Source organism: Cyclopterus lumpus, chromosome 4 (genome assembly GCF_009769545.1).
Source record: "Cyclopterus lumpus isolate fCycLum1 chromosome 4, fCycLum1.pri, whole genome shotgun sequence".
Taxonomy (NCBI): Eukaryota; Metazoa; Chordata; class Actinopteri; order Perciformes; family Cyclopteridae; genus Cyclopterus; species Cyclopterus lumpus.
Window position 1 is genome coordinate 20242226 of NC_046969.1, and position 26570 is coordinate 20268795.

Genomic DNA, 26570 nt, shown 5'->3' on the forward strand with positions numbered 1-26570 from the left:
ATATTGTGATAGATACTTTTTTTAAAGTTATGTAATCACTAATAACGATCCTTTGATATGAATGAACACGTGTACATGCTTGTGTGTCTTATGTGTAACATTACAAAGTAAATGCAAGGCTTTATGTTTATTCATAGGTTTTCTGGAAACCATGAGACACTTGACGAATCAGGAAAAGCCTTTTCAAATATTGACAGTATCTGTGGCGTGAACTGTTTTGTTTGATGACAACGTGTTCTTTTTGGCAGAGAAACAGAGTTGATATAGAGGTAGAATTAAACTTTTTAAATTGGAATTTTTGCTAATGTGGGTTCTATTTTGTCACGAAATGTTGCTTCAAGCTTTGTGTTGCAGATATTGGTGGAAGAAAGAAATCATTTCTGAATTAAAAGTACTAATACAACAATGTGAAAATACTCTTGCATTCAAAAGTCCTTCTTAAATAAAATTACACAAGTATAATTAGCTCTAATTATAACTAAAGTGTCAAAAGCAAAAGTAAAGGTTCCACATAAAAATGTCCCCCGGCTGTGAGTGACATATCGTTCTATGCAACAATGTGTAAGCATTTGCACTCTTGCAGCTGCTTGAAGAGGCTGGTTTTATCTCATAGAGTTAGGTACTTTAGTGCAATATTAAACAATTTTATTCTTAAAAAAACCAATGTATTTTTAGGCCTGTGCTCGAAAATTGCATACCCAATCTAAAAAGGGAGTTATCTCTGCAACCACAAGGGCTATCTGAATACTTTGGGTGTTATAATAAAGGCCACACATGTGATCTTTTGTTCAGATGTGTAAATATCAGTCTATATGTTACTGGTTAAAGAGTAAATGAAGATGACACACAGCAATGGTTATTATATTTTTACAATTATTTTAGTTGGTGTTTGAGTTGTGTTTGAAGTAACTGACTTATTCTTGTAGCCCGGTTCCCATTGTTTAATTTGATGTTCAGCATTATGATATTTGCTCAAAATTATGCAATATTGATCCCTAACTATGCCACTAGCCCCACCAATGAATAGTGTTTTTTTCTATATGTAAAACAATTTATCCAAAAAGTAACCACATAGCTGACAGAAAATCATAAAAAGTACAATATTTGGCTGTGACGTATCGGGAAAATTAAATATATAGTAACATGAAATAGAAATAACCAAGTAAATTCATATTTCAAAATAGCAAGCTACTACATATTTTAACTTGTGGATCTTTGCATATTCATTGGACAATTGTGCCTAAAACTACCACCTGGATAGCTCTATGATTTTAAATTCAGATATATTGTACATATTTGAACAGCATCTTTTCATATTTGTATTGTAATGTTTTCCCATTTCATATTGATAGTTCTTTATTTTTCATTTTTTATTAAAATTCTTGTTATGATGTTCATGTTATGCACCAATATGCCAAAGCAGATTCATTCAAACGCACTTATCTGCTTGCAGGTAGACGTTTGAATACTTTTCAGAGGTGGACTTGTGACACTGAAAAGGCCACAGTAAAGATCAACATCTGTCATCATCAGGATGAGCACACAGTTTGTGGAGGCTCTGATCTTTGACAGGAGATGGGCGTTGCCCGTCCAGCCAAATGTCTGTTGCTTTCGCTGACACGCCTCCGAGAGGAAGACTTCCTCTCAAGCAAACTTAGGAAGTTAACCATCCGGCAAAAAACCGCCTCAAACGCCCACAAGCGCCGTTCTCATTCGCCGTGCCGCTTGTCCATCAATTATATCCCGAGCGACGTCAGCAGCAGCGCTACACCGGGGCTGAGCAGTGGGTGACGAAGAGCAATCACCACCACCACCAGGAAAAAATACCAGGAGCGATAAAATGCACGGACTACATGGGTCCATTTGACAGTCAAATAGACGGTTGGGTGTTTTGAGGGTTCGTTACTGGCGACGCCTTTTTGGGGAAAAACTATTTTAATACAATAAAGGTGCTCTGTCAAGACGAGCGTTCTGGTTTTTAACCAGTTGGCTGCTTTTTTTCCAGGGATGGCTATCTGAGCTAACCTAGCTAGCTAACGATTAGCCTGCCCGTTTAGCCCCACTGGTCTGTTGGCGTCTCCAACGACTCTCAGCGCGGTTCTAAAGCGGTACTTTTCGGTCGGTTCGCTCCCAACGGTTGTCGTCCCGTCGAGTAGCTCGTGGCAGCGGGCGAGCCTAACCGTTTGTTCAGTAGATGGACAGTTTTGACGTTTTGCGCTCGTCGTCACTGCGCGGGCGTACAGTGTTGGTTTCGGGGCGGCTAGCCTTGTACTCGGCCGGGCAACCAGCGGAGGGATTGTACAAATGTGGCAGCCAGTACTGTCCCACTGTCTCTGGGAACGAAGTTGGTAATTTGGAATAAATAAAACGGATTTCTTTTTTTTATTTTTTACTTGTGGTCTTAGTTAAGGAGCTCCGTTGAGAAGATATTTAACATATTGGGACGCTGACAATCCATCAAGTTGTCACGTTAGCTTGGTGACAACGTTAGCAGTATTTAGCCTTACAAGCTAGTGGACGTTACCCAAACTAATTTCTTTTTTTTCTTTCTTCTTTCTTTCCGGAAAGTGTATACAATATAATGGTTATTTCCAGATTCGGTAGTCATCTCGGATGTTTGCGGACGTGTGGCGTTGCAAAATTGTGTGTGTGATCGGCGGTCAGTGCCTGTAGGATCTACAAAAGACTTTGACGTAGCTGTCAAATATTTGACACTTGACAACAGTTTTGCCATCAGCAAGACGGCCGAATCCTGCACCGAGCCGTTCACGCTCCATTATCAGCGTCTGGATATATAACTTGTTGAAATCGGACTGTTGCTCATTAATTGATACTCGTGTGTGTGAGAGAGAGAGGTGTAGCCCGGGGGCCCTTGTCAGACGGGCTTTTCAGCTCATGCGGTGATGACTTTAGACTCCATGATGGCTTGTTGCCTGAGTGAAGAGGGAAAGGAGTCCAAACGAATCAACGCAGAGATCGAGAAACAACTCCGGCGAGACAAAAGGGACGCGAGACGGGAGCTGAAGCTGCTTCTGCTGGGTAAGCTGGCATGCACGGGTTTCACAGACCGCCTCACATTAGGACATTTGCACTTCTTTGCTACTTCTTGACGAGACACACACACACACACACACACACACACAGGGCCAAATGCTTTTGCATCAATGCTATTGATTTGATTGTATTGTAAAGGATTTGCATGCAAAACACTGCAACCACAATTGCACAAGCCACATGTTACCAGTCACCACAGGATTTGTGTGTGATGTGAAATGCAAATCAAAATTCAGATGGTTACTCCCCCCTCTAACGGGTGCTCTTAAATATATGAATGAAATTTCCAACAACATGCTGTCTGTACTGCGGTCATAGCTCCCATCTTGGGTCAGTCCTCTTTCTGCTTTTACCTCCACAGCTTAATTAAAAGCCCTCTGACATTGTCAGGTTCATGACAACCTTATAAGCAAGACGTGTTAGACGACCACTCGCAAGATGCAGGAGGCTGTCTTCACTTCATGTAGTCTGACCTCGTGAGATGGTTTTTCCGGCTTCATTTTGGCTTTGTTGTGATATTGCTGCAACTCACAAAGCATAAATGGACACACTACTGCATCAGAAAATGGGTTGTAACATTTGAAGTCTGTTTCTTTAAATCGACTCCATTTAATGTCACGTAAATATACATGGTTATCCTCCGAGTATAAATATGTTTGTTAGTTAAGTTTAGCTTCTCCCAACCAGCTGTGAACATTTCCCTCTTCTTCCTGTCGTCGCCTTCCCCCTTACCATAGTTTCACCTGCCTGTTAAACATGGCTTTAATACAGATTACGAGTTTGTTTTAATTAAGTCTACGACAAGAGAGACCTAATTCTCTTGGTGTCTGGTCCAGAAAAGGCCTTTGCTGAGGTGTCCCACTTGGGAGAAATGCATGTTCTCCAAAGAATAGGCTCTGCCATCCACAGACTCATTTTCATGTTTAAAGAGGAGTTGCAGAGATGTTGTGCGTTTTTATGAAATGTTATATTGACAGAGAAAGCTGTTTTGCTTATGCCACACAACTTGAGTCCAAGTTTAGCGTTGGCTACAAACGGCATCACTATAACTTGCTGAAGTATTATGCATTGAGTACACTTCAGTAACTAGTTTGTCACAAGTGACTGAATTCACACTGTCTGGCTTTTTAGGATGCAACAACGTCCACTGAAAGGGATAGCAGTGTATAAATGTGCACATTTCCTTGCTGTGGGACTAATAAAGGATCATCTTATCGTACGAAAAAACAATGAATGACTCTGTTCTCAAACAATTCATGTTTATGAGTCGCATCATTGTCAGAGCCTCAGGGGAGCTGTACTTGTTGAATGCGGAAAAATAATAAGTTGCATCTTTGCTAACAGAAGATGTTCTTTTATTAGCAAGTTGAGTAGTGGATGCCTAATGGGCTTAGAATATGACCCATAATATCTTTGCAGAAAGCACTTTCCACATGCACATTGTTAAATGGATGGCCAGATGTTGAAACGGTATAAATCCACCCTATTCTCCAAGATGCAGCAGTAGTCTTTACTCCTTTCACCTTAACTACGTCAGTAGGTGTTACGTTGGAAGTTTCAATGAAACAGAAATGCGAAAAGGAGCACGCTCAAACTGTGGCAGCTGGCGGTGACACTTCCTGTGGCAAGCACAGCCAAGATCTTTGTCATATTTAACTCAATTTGATGTAGAAATCTATTCTGTGTTTAACCTGTGAGTCAAATTTCCCTTTAGGGACAATCAAATTTAAGTTGTGCACATGATGTTTTTTGTTTATAGGTTTGAACCATTACCATGCAGTTTCAGGTGCATTACCACCACCGTCTGGACCGGAGTAGGGAAACCAGATGCAGTCCTATTTGTGATCTAGTTATCTCAGACGTCGAACACGTATACGTTGCTATGGGTAAACATACGTGTTTTAAATTGTGACTATAAAGGGCAGATGGGGCTTTTGATTAGAGGATTGTTAAATACTGCTACAGCCTGATCTGTAGATGTGGGTCAGTGGTTGGCAGGTCTGTCTTTCAATCAGAGGATTGGCGGTTCGATCCTCTGCTTGCCCCAGTCGATGTGTCCTTGAGCAAGACATTCGACCCTGAATTGCTCCCCTAAGCTGTTCTACGGTGTATGATTGTAAGTCGCTTTGGATAAAAGTGTTGGCTAAATGTAATGTGACGTCTCAGTGGGACTGAATGTTACGTGATATCCTTCATGTAAAATGGCAACCAAAAAGAAAATGATGGTTGGCAACACAAAAGGCATCTGTTGGCCAACATATCGCCAAACATTGATTAGAAATATAAAAGTGTTGTTGGCTGAGTGTTATTGTCCTTCCTTTCCTGCTCACAGATGAGATGCTGGGATGATGACTCACTCCAAGATATTGATTTGGAAGACATCCCTTTTCCGTCCTCGCAACCTAAATATTTTTTTCCGTTAAATGCTTAAGTACAATTTGCAGGAGTCATTTTTGTTTCGGCTTGTGGTGGGAGTCTGCTGTCATTATTTAAGCTTGTGTGAACATTATCTAAAGTCTATTTAACCACTACATTGTGAGTTATAGTGCACTCTGGTTGTCTCACTTCATTTGGAACCTATTATAGACCCCTTTGATCCTTTTTTTTTTTTTTTTTTTTGGACCTTCACGCAAAGTGTATCTTATGTTTTTGACTGTATATCGCGTCTTGAATCTTTTCTCCAATGGCTTGTGACTGCTTAAATTCACTGTTTGACAAATTGGGAAAAGAGATAACAAACTTCAATGAAGAAAGTTTTGGGGATTTGCTCACTAATGTTGCAGCTGCAACCAAATATTTCTTAAAACCATTTATTTAACTTGTTATAGTTTGTTGCAGTGAGACATACTTTCTTGTGACCTTTTAAGGAGCAGTGCTGTTTTATTTTCAAGAGTCTTTTAAAAAAAATATATTTTAAAGCACATACAACTATTTCAGCTGTTTATCAGCAACGGGCAGGCTTTCCGCAACAGTGTGGTTAGCTAGTGCATGGTAGAAATGCCGACTTGAGGAGGAACCAGGGTCAGAGCAGTGCTCTGCCGCCTGCTGTAGCTAATGAAAGTCACAAGTAATTATGTGTGTGCAGCCGGAGCCCAGGGAGCTGCAGTAAAGACACCTGTTTGTGAGCTGTCTTCAGTACGGGACCTTTTTTCAAATTGTGGGAATGACTGTCGAACTGCTGATGTTCATTTTCACATTGATATCTTCTCTAACTGAAATTGGCAGATGCACACGAAAGTATATTCTCGTGATGACCAAATACTTTATTATTCATGTGATTTCATATTCTCGGGATTGTCTGGCAAGCATGTCTTTTATGACTAGAAACTTAACTCATAACATGTAAGTATCTCATAACGAGAGGAGAGAAGAAAAAAAAAAGCACATTCGTCATCGTGGCGGTGTGCAAACTAACTCGAGACTTCACTTCAATGTGGATCCACTGTTGACTGAAGGCTCAGCCATGAATTAAAAAAAAAACCTGTAAAACGTGACGAGGCATACTCTACACACTGAAAGGAAAAACCTTATTTTGCTTCAGATCTCCACAAAAATCACACCAAAATACCTTTTTTGAATTCACTTTTATGTCAATGAAGTTGTCACTCGCAGTCAGACTAAATCAAAAGAATCGTTTTTTTAAATCGTTCAGCCCTATAGACTAGGGATTTTGAAAGTCTTACACCGTGCACCACCCTCAGTCAATTTCACCAAAAACTGCTGGCTGAAAATGACACTATACAGTGAGACTGAACCAAAACAGTGAGCTGAAAAGATGCCATTGAGCTTAGAAGAGCTGGACAGGTGATTATCTGAGCTCACTAAATGACCCCTATCGCATACATGTATTGTAATCCATTGCTTATATTTAAATACTGATGAAAGCTGGTTTCAGCATACCCATTCATAGGTTTTGGGGTATTTGTGGTTCATCAGGTCCCTGACTTTTGATCTAGTTGGAATTTTACCTAGAATTTCCTCGTGCCTTTCATTTAAATGCAGCGCCACATGCGTGTTTATTATGGGTTTACAACGCCACTATGAGCATCTATGAGCAGAGTCATATTGACGACACCGGGAGACGATTCTGTACTCCTGAACCAGCTAAGGCCCCGGGCCTCATGATATTTACCTGAATTCATAATTGTGTGTGTGTGCATGAACATCTACATACGCACACACTTCATCTGTCAATGTGCACACCGCTCAAACAGGCCAATAATATCTGGGTTAATGAGTGTTTGTTTTTTGGCAACACCCAAGGATGTCTCATGCATGGACCCTACCTACTCCTATTATGGTTTCTCTTAGTAAGTCTTTCAGTAAGCCAAACAGATAAGCCCTGTGTTAGCCATATTTATTTGGATCCTTGTTAGCTGCTGCCAAGGTAACGGCAGGCATTGCAGAGTTTTGTAGAACTAACAAAATTGCAGACTATACAGATGAACAACCCACACACGAGAGGATAGAATGACCCCAAAGAGACTTGCTTTTTAGACTGTGAGAACAGTGGCATTGTGGGACATTGTAGGACTGGCCTGTGGTACCCAGCTATCCTCACAGGTGCACTAGCACTGCTGAAGGCAGAGTTGGCAGATCTCTTTCTGTATCCTTACTCCCACAACTGTATGTCTAACAGCGCTGACTGACTCTCAGCCAAGGTTGATAATGCTAATCGTCACCCACGTGAGCTTATTTCCAAGAAATTTCTCAAATTGCTGAACTCGTGCAGCCTGACCTGGTGTGTGCCAAGTGACTGCCCAAGTGACTGCCAGTTAGTTTAGGCAAATGCATATTGGTTTATGTTATATTTTTTTTTTTATAAAACATTTTTTTTCATCCACCACTAAAGTCTCATGTCCTTTCAGTTCTGTTCCACTTAGCAGTAAATTGTGTCTAAACAGATCAAACCCTTTCAACCTGGCTGTACATCACAGCTATCAGTGGGATACTGAATACATGTTCATAATGCTGCTCAATAAATTACTGCCAGGACATCTATTTATTTCTTGACCCAATATGACTTGCATGGCACCATTTTCCTGTCAACAGGAAGCATTGCCTGCCAGTGGAGGTCTAACATTGTATTTATTCTGGTGCGCGTTAGATTATAGTTGTCAAGTGTATTACTGATGAAAATCAGTTGGTGATATTTGTGATTAAGTAATTTACATTTACTTTTAGGCGTTGTTACTTTTCACTGTCATATTTAATAATACATTTTTTTTGTCTTGTCAGACCAAAAAATAAATGTATACTTGCTCCAAATCCACTGTGATGTTTATAGTCCAAAACTGAAAATAAAACCCTTTTTACATTTAAGAAGCTGAAACCAGATCATTTGGGGTATTTTTGCTTGAAAATGTACTGAAACAATTAAGAGATTATCTAAATAGTTGCTGATTAATCCAGCATAATGCCGTGTTTAGTTATCCGGTTATAGTAGTAGATATCATATGTCTCCTGTGTGGCTTTTTATACATAAGGCAATGCTTGTGAAGATTGACATCTACTTGGCAAGACGAGTTAAGTAAACGCAATGTCCGACAAAACTAACAATCTTTTCACAAAATGCTTTACTGACTATCAACGCAACTGCTGCAATATCAGCTATGATTAAGACACACAATGTGATGACTAACTGCCTCTGCTTTGCCTTCACAGTGTGAGACTTTCATACTTAATGTTTTGCAGAGTTTATCTGGAAATTATACTTTGTGGTCAGTTTATTAAGGAACACACGATATATAACTAATGCAGTCTTGAGGTTTACGCGGTGTTAAAACTTTTTTATTTTGTGTGCCGTAATGTGTGTTGCCGTTTCATTGCCTATTACTGAGAAGGCTTATTTTCTTTTTGACCACCCCATTTATATCAATGGATGAACCATGCTGTGAAAAATGCTGCAGATAAACATGGGAAGAAATTCCATCTGACCTTAAATGGCCAATCGTTAGGATTCATGGGGGCTTTATTAGTAATAATAGTATTTATGACTTTTCATTTATCACCTGAAACTAAGATTGTTTTTTGTTTTTCGTAAGTTTAAAATGAGCCCTTCACATCTGATGTCTCCATATGAAAGAGGTCCCCTTAACCGAGTCCGCACCGATAAACAGACCACCTCCACCCAGGCTCTAGAAGGGGGCTTTTGTGGTTTTGCGTTGCCGGCCACCGTAGTCCCGAGACACGCTTGTGAAACTGCAGTAACGTGAGCTGCAGAATGCAAACCTGTCTGAATGCCGTTGCTCCTAAAGTCGTGTTATTATGGTAATGATGGCCTCTGAGCGAGGGCAAATGGCGTTACCAAGGTTTTGAAATCGGCGGCTCGCATTACCGCAGCCTTGGAAAGGGAGACGTGAGAGGAGGGGGTATTCATTTGGTAACAGTCTGCACCAAATCCTAGGAAAAAAAATCTTATATTTTTATTTCATTTTCATGTATAAAGTTTTAGTTTTGTTTCCTCATTGCTTTTAGTGTACATGTACTGTAGCAGACATCCCCACCATCTATTTAGAGCCATTTGTATGCAGCCCTGAGCTCCTGGGCCTGGCAGATTGAAAAATTGAGTTTCACAATGTGGTACGAAGGCAAGGCAAGTAGGTGTTTGTAGTTCCTCACTGTTTATCTGGCAGCGCTGTAGGTTGAGCAAACTAAAGTTGACACACCCAGAGTTTCGGCTGAGGCAGCAAGGCCCGTGAGAGACTGCCCAGTGCAGCATTTGTTTTATCGTGCGTCCAAAAATCTAACCGTTCTGGATACCTAAAAAGCGTCAAAGTTATTTTTGTATGTTTACACAGCTACGCATTAGCAGAGGGCAAGTTCCCAACTCAGTCTTGGACTAGGAAGAAGGAAGTGAAGTTGAAGACGGTTCACAATGGACTGAGGAACTGCAGCAAAAAACCTCTGTACAGTGGGAAATACTGTTTCAGTATTTTTTTTAAATTAAATGGGAACCAAAATAGGCAACATGATTTCAAATGGACATGTACGTGCTTTAGAAGGAAAAGTATGCTAGGAATGATCTAAAAACTGGAATTGAAATCCTGTGCTTACTTCCCCCCCTCCCCCCACCCCCCTCTCGCAGTCTCTCTTTCTCTTTCTCAGCATAGATCTGTCTGTCTCTTGTAGTCCACTTGCTCCACACAGACATTTTAAACATTCAAATGTAACTCTGGGACGATGGATGTGTTTTTTTAAATTTTAAGGTCAGTTCGGAAAGAATATGACGGGAAGGGAATATTATATTCATTAATATGTTTTCATTAGTGTATAAACTGAGACTTGTGATTTTGTTAGAATGAGCCCTTTTATATCTACATGGGGAGCGAGACACTATCAGCCATTACATCCACCTATATCTATGAATCTGTCAGTTTTGGCTGACTATCGGGCCTTGTCACTAAACAGCTGTATAATACAGTGGTTTGTTCTCCACCTTCTTGGTCCTCCTGTCCACCTATTACCAATTTTCGTTTCTTTCATGTCCCATGTGGTCTTGTATCTGTAGCTATACACGCGCACACACACACACTTCTTAAGCAAGCAGGTCATACTGTATTCATAGCAGCTGCACACTGAAGCATCTGCCAATATGATATATACAAGTATTGTGACACTCTGTCAATGCACAGACGGTAAAGTTGGCCAAATTGTGTTTTTTTTTTTTATCTGCAGATCTGGAATCGGGCTTTTGATAAAACAGTTTTTAGGATTTGAGTAACACGGTAATGTCAAAGTTCCAATAAGCGCGGGTTGGTATTATTCTTAAATGTTTTGGTTATATTTGTTGACATTGTCATGACATGCCGACAGCAATTGATGAATACAATTCTCTTGCACGCAATGATCACACGGAAAGGAGCCCTAAAGGGACAGATGCCGCTAGATTTAGCCATTTTTAAGCTAGTGCTGCAAGCTACTTTCATTGGAAAAGGGTTTGCATTACTGGGCTGGGTTTTTAGATTGGATCCATTTTTTTTTTTTTTTTTTCTTTTGGTAGTTTTTCAAGATTTTCAAGTTTATTTTTTGTGTTTCCACCAGATCTCAAGAACCAAATTAGGTGAATTATACAGATAATGGATATGCACAGACTTTGTTTAATAGGGCATTCATGTTGTGTTTTATGACTGAATGTTTGCAAGTGTGAAGTTTTGAGGATACCAGCAGAAGTGGGGGAAAATACCAGGAACACCTGTTCACAATCGGTTGAATTTTTTTTTTTCTTCCTGTATCTTTCTCTTCTAATTACGTACTTGACTGCATTGAATCGACAAGTTAAAAGCAAAGTATGAATATATTCTAAAAAAACTCTTTCGGTGCTTCAGCTAGTTTAATGGTCCAACACCTAATGTCTAATTTGGCACCTGGTTGTAGGCTCACTGACTCTCTTGCACTTTCTCCCTTTGACAAAAAGTTGGGGAAATCTATGACAAATGTTTAAACACGTGACAGCGTATCATATAAAGTGATCTTGATCTGCAAAGTAACTAACACTTTCATAGAAATTAAGTCGAATGAAAAGTACATTATGTTCCCTTGAGTAATTTCTTTAAAACATTTTTTTTTATTGTGCAGTTTGTTACTTTCCCCACTGCCTGATATTGATACAGTTAGTGCCTGCTTGTTGGGTTTGTCGAATCAATGCTATAAACCACAATGGTTCTGGTCCAACAGAACTTTTTGAAGAGTGGTACCAAGACTCGGGCACTAAACCCAGAGCTCTGCTCCGACAGTCAAAATGTTCTTGGAGAAGTTCCTGGGGATGAAAAGAGACGCCAGACAGTCATTCAGTTCCTGTACAGTCAGACAGGCCTTCAGCGAACCTTTCCCAACACGGAGCTGAAGTGGACATCGCTTCCTGTTTGAAGCGATGTCCACTTTTAGTTTTAAGGAATCATTTACTTAGAGCTCCCTTTGCCTCCACTCTGTCACACCTCCTTCCTTTCCCTCTTGTCTCCTCGACTCCCTTTTTGTTCTTTCCCTTTCAACGTGAATGCCAAACCCTGCTTCAAGTTATTTCTCTTTATGTAAACCACAGCTGAAATGTCTGCCGTGGCCTTCGGCTGGCCTGACCCAATGAAACGTATCTGTTTTTAAATATTTTCTTCCTGTTCTTTGTGAGTTAATGGTTATTTAACAGAATGACTAATACCCCGGTCTTGTGTTGCAAGGTACTTAAAAAAGGTATTGTGATACCCGCTATGCCGTTAAAAAAACAAATAAGGTACTATACCCTATCTTATTAGAAGTCGTAATCATAAGTTGCGTCAATGTGCAACAGCAGGTTAGTTTGTGTGTTCAGCGTCCTGCCTCCAGTCCCTACAGGCATAGTGGCCACGACAACCCTTTTTTCCCTGACAAATGGGAATAAACATAATTCATCTAACATCATGCACATGGTTTGCATTTATATTGTTTCAGTGTTTCCCATAGCCCATGAAGACGTCCTTAATGTCTTGTGTTGGCCACAACTCAAGAGTATTCAGTTTACTGTCACAAAGGAGTGAAGAAACCAGAAAAGTATTCACATTTGAAAATCTTGAGTCATCGAATTTTGACCTGTCGTGTTATCTATCTAGATTATTTTTGTGTGAGTTGCCTAGTTTTTGAGATATCGGCCCGTCGAGATGTCAGCTTTCTCAAATATAATCGGACTATATGGCGGTTGGCTCAGAGCGCCAAGAAAAAACATTTGAACATCCTCAACAGCAATGTCTCTTTCCGGATATCAAGATAATCCACAGACTATTTTATTTTAACCATCGTTCTTACACTACAGTTAAGAAGAAAAATATTTATTTTAGATTTTGTGGTAACATTTCAATTATGGATTTAAAGTTGTGCGCTTTCAAAACCTAAAAGTATCCTCTATTCAGAAGAAAATGCTCTCAAGATTCAAATATTTGTCTATTATTGGGTTTCATAACCTTTTAATTCCCATAGGCTGGGAGTAGAGTCCTGGCTGAGGACATTGTGGGATTAAAAAGAAATACACGCTAAAGTTGCATGTTTGAGGCTCTGTGAAGACGTACTCAAGCATATCAGCTGGTGTTTTCTGCCATGTATTTATGAGTCCAGGACAGGAGTTGCCATGGCAACTAGCATTACCCCTCAGGAGTAGCTCCAGTGAATGTACAGTAGCTTGTCAGTGATAGATGCTTCTGCTGGGTTTTCCATCTAGGCCGGAGAACAATGGGATCTGTTGAACAGACGGGTCCATTTTTATTTATATCGTCCAGTATTACAAATCCCAAATTTCCCTAATGGGGAACAGTATGTTCAGCGTTTGACACCCTCTGTCCCTTTTGAACCTGGCTTGTCATCTCTCCTTTGGTTTGTGTGTGTTTGGAAAATACAAACACACAGGAATACACACACACGTGCTCGAACAACAAAGCTGGCGTATTTCTTCCACGTAACCTCCCGTTATTTCTCTGCTTGGCAATTTATGAAAGCAGAGAAAATGTACCCTCTGTATTTTTCTTTTCTTAAGCCCTCACATCTCCCTTCTCTCCAGCGTTTTAGTCAATGGTAAAGTGAACTCTCCAGTGCTGTGTCCTGACGATTGCTATTTATGTCCCTCTCTCAAAGACATACTCTGTCTGAAGGGGAAACTCCAATGTTGCCTGACCTGCTTTCCACAGTGAGAGATCCTGTGTGGTTAGATGACAGGCGTCGCTCAGGGCACTCCTTCACTGTACACTCAACTGCTCTTCTGTCAGCGACAGTCACAGTTGACTCTCGTCATCCTTGGAAGACATTTCGGCTACTTTTATCTTGAATACCAGCTGTACTTTATCGCACAAAGCACATTCCTTAATCTAATCAGCCACTACAGTTCTGTCTGCACAATGTGGCCATTAACATGCGCGGTGTGCAGCTTTCCCTGTTATGTCACTGTTGGACACATTGGAGGCTGTAGACTAAAACATGTCCTCTTCAGTACACAGTGTCGCATCTGTGTTTTGCCGCTTTGTGGTTATATTGGCTGTTCCACCATTCCGATCCAGACCGAAAAATCTAATCGTGAAAGTTTGGTCAGATATTCATGGTCATTAGAGGATGATTCCCACTGACCTTTCTTTTAGCGCCACCATGAGGTTGACATTCTTAAAGTGTCTTAAACTCTTCAATGAATTGCCAAAATTAAATTGTGTCCAGCACTTTGGTACACGTCAACTAAATGACTTTCCCATGAGCCTCATCTGTTCTTTGTGTTTCTTGTTAACAATCAAATATTAGCACGCTAACGCACCAAACTAACTTCTGTTTGTGCTACATTAGTGTATCTGCATGCATGCATGGATGTCATAAACGTTTGTCAGCATATATGGTTTGCAGGTGCAGTCTGTGTAGTTATTTAGATTGTGTTTAACTTTTTTGAAACGTCCATGAAATACCAAACATTGCTCATGTAAATCAAATAGCCTTGGGTTATGTATCGGTTCAAACAACATACCGTCTGTAATTTGATTGGCGTCACATGGTATCTTTTAGATTTGACTTTGATTATACTTGTACATTTATTTTATAGCAAATAAAGTAATATTGAGATGAATTTATATTGAAAATAACTGTAGCAGCCCTAGTTAGGACCAGCAGGACAAAGACATGAAGGAGGGAAATCGTAGAGAATACGTTTAGCTGAAGCTGCAGTGACTCAGGCTTTAATGTTGAGAGAAGTGAGATGGAGATCAGTGGTGGAGAACTTGAGCAGGATTGTAGAGGAAGAAAATAGGTGGTGGATTGGGGGTGGAATAGAGGTGGTCTGAAAAGGGCTGCATAGTGAAACTCGGAAGTTGGGTTTTACCGCGACCTGCCTTAACTTCTGAATGTCCCTCTTTAGTTGATGTCCTCCGTATACAAAACTCAGACTCTTTTATCCCGACTGTTGCGTCCCCGAAGCTTGGAGTGGTAGCTTGCTCACTAAATATCTGCATGTATAGATCCAGCTGTGGAAGCTCTCTTGGAGAAGTTGGTGTGTGAGGGATCTGTGGGCTTCTGTGTATTTTTTTTTTTTCTCTGACTAGGTATTTCTGTGCATGTGCCTGGTCACTGCGATAGAAAAGTGGAGTGAACTCTGTTTACCCGGCTCTCTGTTGAGCTGAGGTGAGCCGTGCAGCCCTCGTGTGGCTACTATGGGCTGCTCCACTTATACAGCAAAAACAGTGATTAAATTTCATTGTTGCATTGCACATTTGGCCACATATATTTTTAGACTTTGGTTTATGTCCCTTACTCAAGATTTCGAATCTCATATTTCTTGATCACGAGAAGTGCATACAACCCTTTAGTAAGTAACATTAGTTAATTTTTGAAAGCTACTAAAGATGTTCTAGTTTTTAATGAGATGAAAAGGTAATTCAACAAAAAGGGAGCCAGGAGATGACCCCATGTGGAAGACTGCCCGTTCAGCGAACTAGCCTGTACTGGTAAAACCCAGACCGCGTTGGCATTGAGGTCTGGCTCACTGCCTGGGGGCATGATGGTGTGGATTCTTTCAGTCTTGTGTATCAGCAGCAGGTTGGAGGTGGACGGGCAAGGTCAGCGTGTTGCAAAGGCTGGCCAATTTATTACCACAGAAATATGAGTTGTATAAAAAGGCTCACATTTGACCGACATTTTTATCCTTTGTGGACTTTTGAGGGAACTGCTTAGAATCCTACTGTTGGTTTGCTCTGAGAAATACATTTGCTGACTACATTATTGTGAAAGAGCTACTTCACGTTTTTAATTTATTTGGAGGGTGGCTGGATTAGAGCTCATCTTGGGGTATTGTAGCGTTGGCCACGTTTTCAAGCAAATGTTTGAATTTAATACATTCATACTTGTTCTACTGATTTCTAGCATCGATGCCTCATTTAGCTAGTTTCACATTATACACTCTTTAATTTTCATAAAAGTCTGCACAAGAATTATCACCACGTCACAGGTTAGTTTTTTCCAATTGTTCGTGAGCACTGTAGGATACTAGAGTGTCCTACAGTGCCTACGGCTCAGTGCACTGTCAGCAAATGCCTGTATCCATTTATGAGCGTCTTTGAGTTGTCGTCTAACCACCCGTTTCTTTTTGTCTTCCTTTTTTAGGTACTGGAGAGAGTGGCAAGAGCACCTTCATCAAGCAAATGAGAATAATCCATGGGTCAGGCTACACAGATGAGGATAAGAAGGGCTTCACCAAACTGGTTTACCAGAACATCTTCACCTCAATGCAGGCCATGATCCGGGCAACTGAGACCCTCAAGATCCCGTACAAGTACGAACAGAACAAGGTGCGTACTTTGTGTACCAGGTTCACACTTCCTTAGAGCTAGCTCAAAATTCAGTTCACATTAGAATTAACTTAACTAAGTTCCTAGTCCCAAAAGAATTAGCTAGTTTACGTTAATTTCCTGCGCTCCATACTCGTCGGATGCCGAGTGTCAGGCGTGAGTCAAAACCTGCGTGCACATAGAAACAGGTGCACACACAGAACAGTATCTGCAAGCTAGGAAAAGCATCTTTCCGACGAAGCACGTGCACAAATACGGTTGCACAAGCTTTGGGCTGTGACCAGCTGCCTTAATGCTCACAACTCACTTGCTGGTCAAGTTAACTTCTTTTTTTTAAAGATAATATTTTAGGCGTTTTTACCTTATTTGACAGTGTAGAATCGGAGACTGGAAATGGAGCTGGAGTCAAACCGGGGAGGTTTGGCCTGCACTGTAAGTTTAGTTTGAGACTTTGGAGACGTGGGTTGGAATAGACAGTGGCTGATGTCTCCGTTCTACACCTGTGAGTGGCATGTAAAATAGTGTTTGTCTTTTACGCTTAACATGTTGATTAGTTGCAAAAGGATATGTTCACCGTTCAATGAACACACTCTTTAAGCAGGTCATGCACAACGCTGATTTAAGGATGAAAATGTTCTTTTGGGAAATGAATATCCACGTCCAAATACTTGGTTATACTTGCTAGTTTGTGAGGCACATGCACTGCTGAGCAGCTACTGCACTTTATACAATTCCCACGCTTCCTAAAAAGACAACTAAAACAAAAACGTAACAAAGTTCATGGGAGCTACCGGCTGCCGTTAATACATTTCCGTGTTTTTGTTAAAAGTGTGCTTTTCTTGTCTTGCTTTGTTTGTTGTTCTCCCAGAACAATGCCCAGGTGGTGCGTGAGGTGGACGTGGAGAAGATTTCATCATTCGAGCAGCCGTACACTAGTGCGATAAAGATGCTGTGGGCTGACCCTGGCATCCAGGAGGCCTATGATCGCAGGAGAGAATACCAGCTCTCTGACTCAACCAAATAGTATGTCTGCTAGAATTACTTAATGTGTAGATGCAGCATCACTCACTGTGCAATTGTGAAGATATCTAATAACAGTTTCCAATGTAAGACACGTGGAAAGAAATCACAGATGCATAAAAAAAGTTGCCAGATGTTCAGAGACCTTTTTCAGCAGCTTCCTCACTGTGGTATCATGCACTCGACCCGAGGAAGGGAAGAGAGTTGAGGCACATGAGCCGAGTCATGGAAAAGGAAATGTTGGCAGATTTATAAACGACTCCTAATAATATCCGAGCTAATTCCAACCTACATTAATCCATTTCAGACTTATGGCTTATGGCTCCTTTAAAAAGTTGAGGATTGGGGGTAAAATGAAAGCGTCTACCTAGTTTGAAGAACTACAACTGGCTCATGCAATATATATTTGTTTGAATGTTTTGCAATTGTAAGTGTTTTTTTATAAGTCTGATCTTTGTGCATGAGGTCTCGTACTGTGGAGACTGTTGTTTTGCCCACATGTGCATCTTTATCATATGCTCCTTCCACAGTTACCTTAGTGACTTAGAGCGAATAACATCAGAGAGGTACATGCCCACTCAGCAGGATGTGCTGCGGGTTCGAGTGCCTACCACCGGTATCATTGAGTACCCATTTGACCTGGAGCACATTATCTTCAGGTACTGGTGTCAAGTGCTGCCGATGATGTCACTGGTTGGCTTGCTACTCAACAGTTGGCCAGCCAGTTAAAAACCGTCGCTGCCGTTATCTCCCGTCTACTCTGTGCTGCACAGATCTCAGCACTTTAACACATCCCTGATGGTACACTCTCAAAGACTGGCCTCAAGACCTTTCAAGTCTCGCTAGAAAGGCAGTTGTTTTTATTTCAAAGTTGGCTTCTTGTGTGCTACATCATCTTTTTGGAGTAGAGTTCAAAGTTCCTGCTTCCTTAAACCTTCACCTTGAGCACTTTGAGGGGAAGCAGATGATACACTTGAGGAATGTTTTGTCTTTGGGAGCTGGCATCAAGGATGAAGCTACATTTCTGAGAACTTGGGGTAGAGGTACAAAACGTCATCTAATCCCTTCATAACTCTTGGGAACGGCTTTCTGCAGTTAAATCTGGACTGATCCACTTGCTTTGGGAGGGGGTGTGCTGTGTCGGCTGTTATTCTTCACTTCCTCTTTCCCCCCCCTCTGTCTTTTGTTGTCCTTCCTGTCTCTAGCTATCTAAGTGATCTGGATCGTATTGCTGAACCGTCCTATCTACCAACTCAACAGGACGTGCTTAGGGTTCGAATCCCAACCACTGGGATCATAGAATACCCTTTCGACTTGCAAAGCATCATTTTCAGGTAGAAGAAGAACAACACTACTTTGACTAACTAACCCTACTTCTTTTTTCATTTTAAATCAAAAGGCCACCTTAAGTCAACATCTTTGTCATCTACAACATTTCTTTATGTCCTAATGTTGTCTAAATATATGTCCCCAGTCCATGGTATTAATTGTAGTCATAGAATTTATTAGGGTTGATCCAGAATAGTCTACTATTAGACGGTTTGATTTAAGAAGTCTGATACGACTACCAGTCTCGCAGTCAAATCGTTGCTCTGGCGGAACAAATCTGGTCATGAAACGAAAGATTGTTCCATTCCAGTTGTATCCCCCATACAACTGGAATGGAACAATCCTTCGTTTCATGACCAGATGTCGGTCTCATTTTTGTCGTTAGTAGGTCAAAACAAGCAATTTGATGACTTGGGGAATTGTGGGCATTTTTTAAAACATTTTTTTTTTGGGGGGCAAACAGTTAATTTGCTGTTATAGCTTATAATGGAAATAAACATACTTCTACACTTAAACATATTAACGGCAGTCTCTAATTTGCCACAGTAAAAACAAGCCTAGATTGTGTAATTGTAAGAAGCTGTGTAAATAATTATGTACAAATGCTTCATGACTGCTCGAGCGGTACGCTATGAAGTTTGCATGTTTAGAAAAAAGGCTCATGAAGACCACAATGTTATAGTTTTTCTGTGTAGTCCAGACGCATAGCCTCCAGGACTTGGCACAGAAACAGTCTTAGGACCCGCCACCAATACGGAGAGCAGCTTCCCTTCCTCCATCTCTTGCAACAAAAAAAAGAAGATGAGAAGATGGAGTTGGACACAGTGAACAAGAGCGATTACAGAAGAGTGCGAATCGATAGGAAGCCATCATGTCAGCCCCCTCCTACGCTTGGCAAGGCTAGAAATAACTCTGCTTGCAATGAGGTTGTGCTGAAGAGGTTCCCAGCCTCCCTGCTGCAGCTAGCCGATAGGCTCGGCTCGGCTGTGCTGCTGCTGGTGAATCACTACATGCTCTCAATGACATCAGTCTTGTGTTTAGTGGCCGGAAATACATATATGAAGTGGAAATAAATGTAAGATCTCAGGTTTTATTGGAAAAAGAGCCCCATTATTGAGGTGTCTTTTAGTTTCGTGATTCATGAGGATGACTTGTCGTATTCATGTCATTTTAACATGGAAGATACTCTATTTTGGATGAAAAGTTTCTCAGGCTTAAGCTCATGTATAGTAACGAGCACATGTGGCGTTATACTGCCTCTGCTTACAGTTGAGGGCCGTAGCTGCAACAAGGAAGCCTTTCATATACACATCTCCATTAGACTTGCTTCCTTCTCTGCTAATTGGCTTTTGAAATCTCAGAAAATGTAATTTCACTTGGCCTATTCAGCATAGGAGAGCTTAGCGTACTAAGTAGGTCACTCATCCTTTCTAGAGAAAGAAAAAACGGAGGTTGTCTGATGTGAAGGGGTTTTATTTTAGTCTTGCTTTTCTGGAGGACATTTATCAATGCCCTCCCTCCTTCTGACTGAGTTCACCTTTTTGTGTTGTGTGATCAACGTTTCACTTTCTTTTGAATGATATTGGGTGAAGACTTGAACTGGAACGATCACAATTAAATTAATTGTAGTTAACAGTTTAGTTGGTACATATCAACAGATCAAACAATCTGACTTTTACCTTTCTGCTCCGCTTATCTACAGCATTAGCGTTTCAGTCAATTTCTTTGATTTAATTACATTTTCTCAAACTCATCTAAACAAAAACATTTAAGTTGAACTTTTTGTTAAAACCAGGTCATTCGAGAGTCAATCCACATCTCCTACCTCCAGAATTGAAACCCATTCGATAAGCTCATGATTACATTTCTCGCATTCTTCTTGATTTTCATATTTAATATTCCACCTTTTCCTCTTCTGTTTTCTTTGAACAACCCCCCTTGTCCTCCAAGCTCCATCTGTTGCTCCTCTCATATCCTTCACGTTTAGTACCTTTTTGTAGGCACTTCTAAACAAACTTATTTCTGCTGCGAGGACTCTCCTGCGTCTCCTTTTGAGGAGAAAGGGGTTGCATTGTTTGTACACACACATGCACACTTCCATGTAGTTCCTCTGGTTCTGCATAGAGAAGGTTTGCTTTGTCCCCTCCATGATTCACGCTGCAGATTCTCCGTTCACGTTTCTTCTGTTTGTATTATCAGTGCAAAAGGGGTGTTTGTCTTGAACTACGCAAGGCTCATTTGATACAAGTTATGTTAAACTAGTAGCAATAGTGAGACCACACTGCCCTTGAAATGGATTGATTGGGTACAATGCTTGGTGGAAATTACATATTTAGGACATACTATACAAGACCATAGCCTCTTTGCACTGATACATTTTCTACTTGAAAAACATAATCCTGTCTTGTGAACCTGCTTCCTTGGCTGTTGGCTTTAGGGTATAACACAAGTTCAATCTTTGAGATAATGTGTTTTTATCATTTCTTCTCTTTGATGTGATTCTTTTTCCGCCACCTGTTCCATTCAGGATGGTGGATGTGGGGGGTCAGAGGTCAGAGAGGAGAAAGTGGATCCACTGCTTTGAGAACGTCACCTCCATCATGTTTCTGGTGGCGCTCAGCGAGTACGACCAAGTCCTGGTGGAGTCGGACAACGAGGTGAGACGGAGACACAGAAGTAGTTGTGATTTCTGAACGGTTGAGTGCATGCGCAACATTTTATCAGGCTGCATTCATAATGAGGCTTCAAGTCCTGTCATATTTTAACATGACGTCACAAGACATTCTCTGGATTTCTCTCCAAATTCAGCGTCTTAAACATCCTACAGCTGGAATAGGATATTCAAACATAAATTGCAATAATTCACATTATTTGGACAAATGTTGTTCACCAGCTGCACTACGTAACATTTTTATATTAAGCGTGAATTAATTGACTGTCAATCACCAGACTCTCATTACCTATCAGCTCCATAAAGTGTTAAAGCGGGTTTCAGCCTATTGTTTAGGTTTTACAAACCCCGGCTTTAATGTTTTGGTTCATTCACATGGCTCTCATGACCTTAATTTCTATCCACAGAAACAGGCAGCAGCTGTTTTCAGTAAAATACAACAAAATGTTTATAAAGCTCTGATGCTCATAGACCAAAATAGATGAAAGGAGATTGAATATTGGGCTTGCGTTACACCACTTAAATTGAATGCTAATGTTGCTCTGTGTCTGCTGGATGTGTAAGCATGCTAACACGTTCACCATGTCAATTGTCTACGGTCATAATACGTCAATGTTGTGTTCACAGCGTAGGCTCTCTCAGCACACTCCACGGCTAAATAGTCCGTAAATGTCGTTGGCGCTCTCCTCTTTGACTGTTGAGATAGGAAATAATAAAGCTAATTTGATCGCCCCTGCATAGCCTCTACTCCTCTCCTGACAACAAACCCTTTCTCTGACCAGAGGCTTGTTTCATGAAGGGAGCTGAACGTACCCACGATGTCTTTAAGGTATCTGACTACTAACTAACCTGAACAACCATGATTCCGCTAAGCGGCCCCACGAAGCTGGTTATCAACTCGGTAATTCAACCCAGGTTTTTCCAATCTCTGCTGTCAGCAGAGCGGCGCATTTTAAAAAATAAAGAGAGAACTATAATATCGGAAAAATACGTAGAAGTTAAACGCATGATTCAGGCTGAAAGTAACATGGTTTAAACTGCCAAATGAAGGAAGGACAGCAGGCAAAATAAATCGCCTGCTGCGTGAATGCTTAAATTAACAGATCTAATGCAACAACACACACAAGTGAATATATGATGAGGGAATATATTCTGATTTTCTTTTAAAATGTTCCTCAAGTCCGTTTCACACCCCCGAGGTTACAGATGAAAGAATAAGGCTAAACTATTGTCCCACGCCATCAGAATGCATCTGCAACACATTAGCCAATATAATTCATACATATAATTCTAGTCAGATCTATCGTGCTGTAGCTGACAGTGATATTATACATCTGTTCATTTATTCAATGATTCATTGCCATTGATTGTTTGTTTAGTCTGGATTAGGACTTTGACTTCTTTGTCTTTGTGTAAAACTCATTTACGATCTACGCACCGAGCTTTGATTGGTCAGTGGGCGGTGCTTTTATACAAGTTGATCTGTTATCTCTAACATAACCTGCTGCGGAGCAGGTCAGGTGTTCAGCATAAGTAACCATGGTGATCTATCCTGGTAAGAAGTGAACCTCCGTTGTGAAACTGAAAACCCAGAGTTAACCCTGAAGTTACCTCGATAACCCCAAATCCTGTTTCGTGAAACAGGCCTGCGGTCACATGACAAATGGGTTTCATAATCCAGGCCCAGCTGCCTGCTCGACTCACTTCATGTGCGGCAGCTTCGTGGTCAACCGTGTCAATGTTTGTCCACTTTGGCAGGAGTTTAACGCACACATACTGAACTTTATCTTCACTGGGCCTGCTCAGGTGGAGAGCCGTTATTATACACACAAGGACCTTTTTTGCAGGTTGCTGTTTATTTTCTTTTTTTCTGCTTGTAATATACCGTGTGGTCGCAGGTGGTCGGCCCCGCCGGACAATTTCGATTCTGTTACTGAGCTCCGTTTCTAAATGGTTGCCGGCTGAGACGAGGCCGGGCGGCATTCGGGCATCGTGGTCTGCAGAGATTATCCTGTCGTGTTGACAGGCTTGAGACCGAGACTTTGACCCTTCGGACCAGTCGGAGCCTGACGAGATTGTTTTCAAACATCTTTGATTTCATCGGGTCTCGTCTGGCCGGGGTCATATTGTGTCTTGCCAAGACTAAACCTGGGGAGTGATGTTTGCTTCCAAGGAGTTTAGCTCAGAATAAGGAAGAAGAGTCATGTTTGACAGCGCCTCTAAGCTTTTAGTAGTTTACGTGAGTAGGTTCCCAACTCCACTTGCTATGTTTTCTTTGGAGGAATACATCTTATGTTTGGAACGTTTCTCAATTAATTAAAATACCAGGGAAAGTCTTGAGCCATTTTTGGGGTTGTTTTGACAATCTTGAGTGTTCCCTGACTGTTTCTCATCCATTACTACAATATCCTGTATTCTGAGTACATGCTACATTCCAGTTGATGTCATCCAGCTACAAAGTCTGACAAACGCAAAACTAATACGAGAGTATTTGCGTCTCTAACTGGCCATTGATCCCAGCTAAGCTATGTTAATGTTAGTAATCATAATGAGAGGTGAAGGTAACATATAATATTGCAAGTTTTAATAAATCAACTTAAATGTTTCCTGGTTAAATGTTTCATGTATTTGTCTTTGAAGAGAAACTGAATGTTGGTTTCATTTGGCTGCATTTGTATTATTGCTGTCGACTGGATTGTTTTTCAGTTTCATCTTTGAATTAAGTCCCGCTATGGCAGACGTCCAGGGACCCTTTCACCAAACACAGAAGGTGTATTGCACTGGAATTCGGTTCCATTGGTCATTGCTATTAGCGCTGTTCAGCTTCAAAGTTTTATAAAATATAGTTATAGGTAAATGGCAACCGAGGTAGAAAAAACAGCTAAAAAAGTAGGAAATGGGGGCTTTACTTTCTCACATTCAGACTCGCCACCAGTAAAGTAACCGGCACACACTTTTCAGCACTGCGTTCAGTTATTCCCAACAATGAACAAAGGTCTGTTCATTGTTGGGGGCTGCTAGTTGAACGTTAACCCCAAAACTTTTAATAGAGAGAATCCTAATGTAATGAAATGTGTACCGTGTGAAATGTATATTAACCCGTAGTATCTGTACATAGGCCAGAAATGATCAAACCTCTGCTGCGTTCAGTGTAGCGCGAGCTGAATCTGAGAAGTATGCTAAATGCATCCTAACCTTGTGTTCATGTTCCTGCTTTCTTTTTCTGTCTTGTTAGAATCGAATGGAGGAGAGTAAAGCCCTGTTCAGGACCATCATCACATATCCATGGTTCCAAAACTCCTCCGTCATCCTCTTCCTCAACAAGAAGGACTTGCTGGAGGAGAAGATCATGTATTCTCACTTGGTTGACTACTTCCCAGAGTTTGATGGTAATTTGACTTTTTATTTTAATTTCTTTGACTAGACATCTTAACGACAACATTCATTGTATTTAGTCTGCCATCCCTGCATGGTTGTGTAGTGTAGGACCATGCCATGTTCAGCAGTGAATTATATTCAAGCATTAATTTAATAAAATATCCACACAGGGGGGAAGTTGAGCCATCGGTCAAGCTCTGTCAGTAATGCTGTGGCTATATTATTATTATTATTATTATTATTATTATTATTATAATATTTTTTTTAAAGGCTGTTTACATTCTGAACACCCAACTTGCTTCTTGCAACTGCTTCTAATCTTAACCTTGGAAGTGGCTGTATCTATCCCATAATTGTCAGTTTCATTACTTGCACACATCGACAGGAACCTTTCACTTATATCTTTGATTGTACAGTGACACCCTGTGGTTATGATGATGTACTACAATGTAAACTAATATATTTGACTGAACAAGCTAGTTCTGTTTAATGTTATTGTTAGGACGCTCATATTTTAAATAATGCTGATAAATGACACACACAAAAACAATACAGGTTAAATTATGCTCAGGTGATGCGACACAAACAATGGTCTGCTCTTCTTCCAGGCCCCCAGAGGGACGGCCAAGCGGGTCGGGAGTTCATCTTGAAGATGTTTGTGGACTTGAACCCAGACAGTGACAAGATCATCTACTCCCATTTCACATGCGCCACCGACACGGAGAACATCCGCTTTGTCTTTGCTGCCGTCAAAGACACCATCCTGCAGCTCAACCTCAAAGAGTACAACCTGGTGTGAAAAGAGAAACGAATAAGAGAGGAAGAGAGAGAGAGCGAGAGAGAGAGAGAGAGAAAGAGAGAGCAAGACCTGCAGCCCCCACCCCCCACCCACACACACAATGCAGAGTCCACTTCTAGAAACACACACACACCTGCATGCAACACACTGCTGCTCAAAGAGTTGAGCGTTGCTTCATTCTTTACCAGAACAACACCACGCTCTGTCCCCACTGAGCTCCCTGGTTGTTTTAAAAGAATGGTTATCTTCTTTGTGGTTCTGATAATTGCTCCTCTTGTACAAACACAGATATATATATATATATATATATATATATATATATCTGTGTGTATATATATATATATATATATATATATATATATATATATATATATTTATTAAAAAAAACACAACACTCCCTCCATTTGTCCCCCCTCTCTTTTTGGTCTGGTTCTGGTCTGCTCCAGGGATCCTCCTGATCCTCATTCGGGCCTGGGCCCTGCTCACATGTTTTCTGTCTTTACACTACATTATCACCAGTGCTTGTGTGTTCGAGGTGGGTAGAGGGCCTTCTGTGGGTAGACGAGGCTTGAAAGAACCAAGGGCTCTTTCCACTTCTTCTTATTTAACCCATGCATGCTATACACTACAGCAGGAGGGCATGAGGCCAGACTGCAGAACCTGGACTCTGCTGCTGTGCAAAGGATAACTAATTATGATGATGATAGGAATATATTATCAGGCAGTGCTGGGGTGCAGTGAGGTACTTGGTTCCCCTGGGTATTGAATTGTGTATTTTATTTTTTATTTTCTTTTGTTCACTCTGCCCCAGAAGCTCTGTTGAATGTAAATAATGTTTTCATGCTCGACAGACGACTACACGTTCTCTGTAGACTTTAAATATGTTCATGCTATGTTAACTTCTTGGTTATATTATTACTTTTGATCTTCAGTTACAATATAATTGAAGATGATTACTCCAAGGAATGCAATGCTCCTTTTCCAAGTGTTAACATACATGGGGAAACTAAGAATTAAGAGACAACACTATCGGTATTTACATACT

At 40.8% G+C, this 26570-nt stretch overlaps 1 protein-coding gene across 3 annotated transcripts; it reads left to right on the plus strand.

Moving 5' to 3' along the window:
- The first annotated feature begins 1624 nt into the window (after positions 1 to 1624).
- On the plus strand, positions 1625 to 25602 carry LOC117729273 (guanine nucleotide-binding protein G(q) subunit alpha-like). Of its 3 annotated transcripts, XM_034530197.1 has the most exons (8): positions 1687 to 3039; positions 16144 to 16328; positions 17197 to 17351; positions 17879 to 18007; positions 18554 to 18682; positions 21205 to 21334; positions 24584 to 24737; positions 25335 to 25602. In XM_034530197.1, exons 1-8 carry the CDS (start codon positions 2904 to 2906, stop codon positions 25523 to 25525), a joined length of 1209 nt encoding a protein of 402 aa, XP_034386088.1. In that variant the 5' UTR covers positions 1687 to 2903; the 3' UTR covers positions 25526 to 25602. The 3 variants fall into 3 exon arrangements, with proteins under 3 accessions (XP_034386089.1, XP_034386088.1, XP_034386090.1); XM_034530198.1 differs by lacking the exon at positions 17879 to 18007 and having other exon boundaries at positions 1625 to 3039; XM_034530199.1 differs by lacking the exon at positions 18554 to 18682 and having other exon boundaries at positions 1689 to 3039.
- Positions 25603 to 26570: the final 968 nt, after the last annotated feature.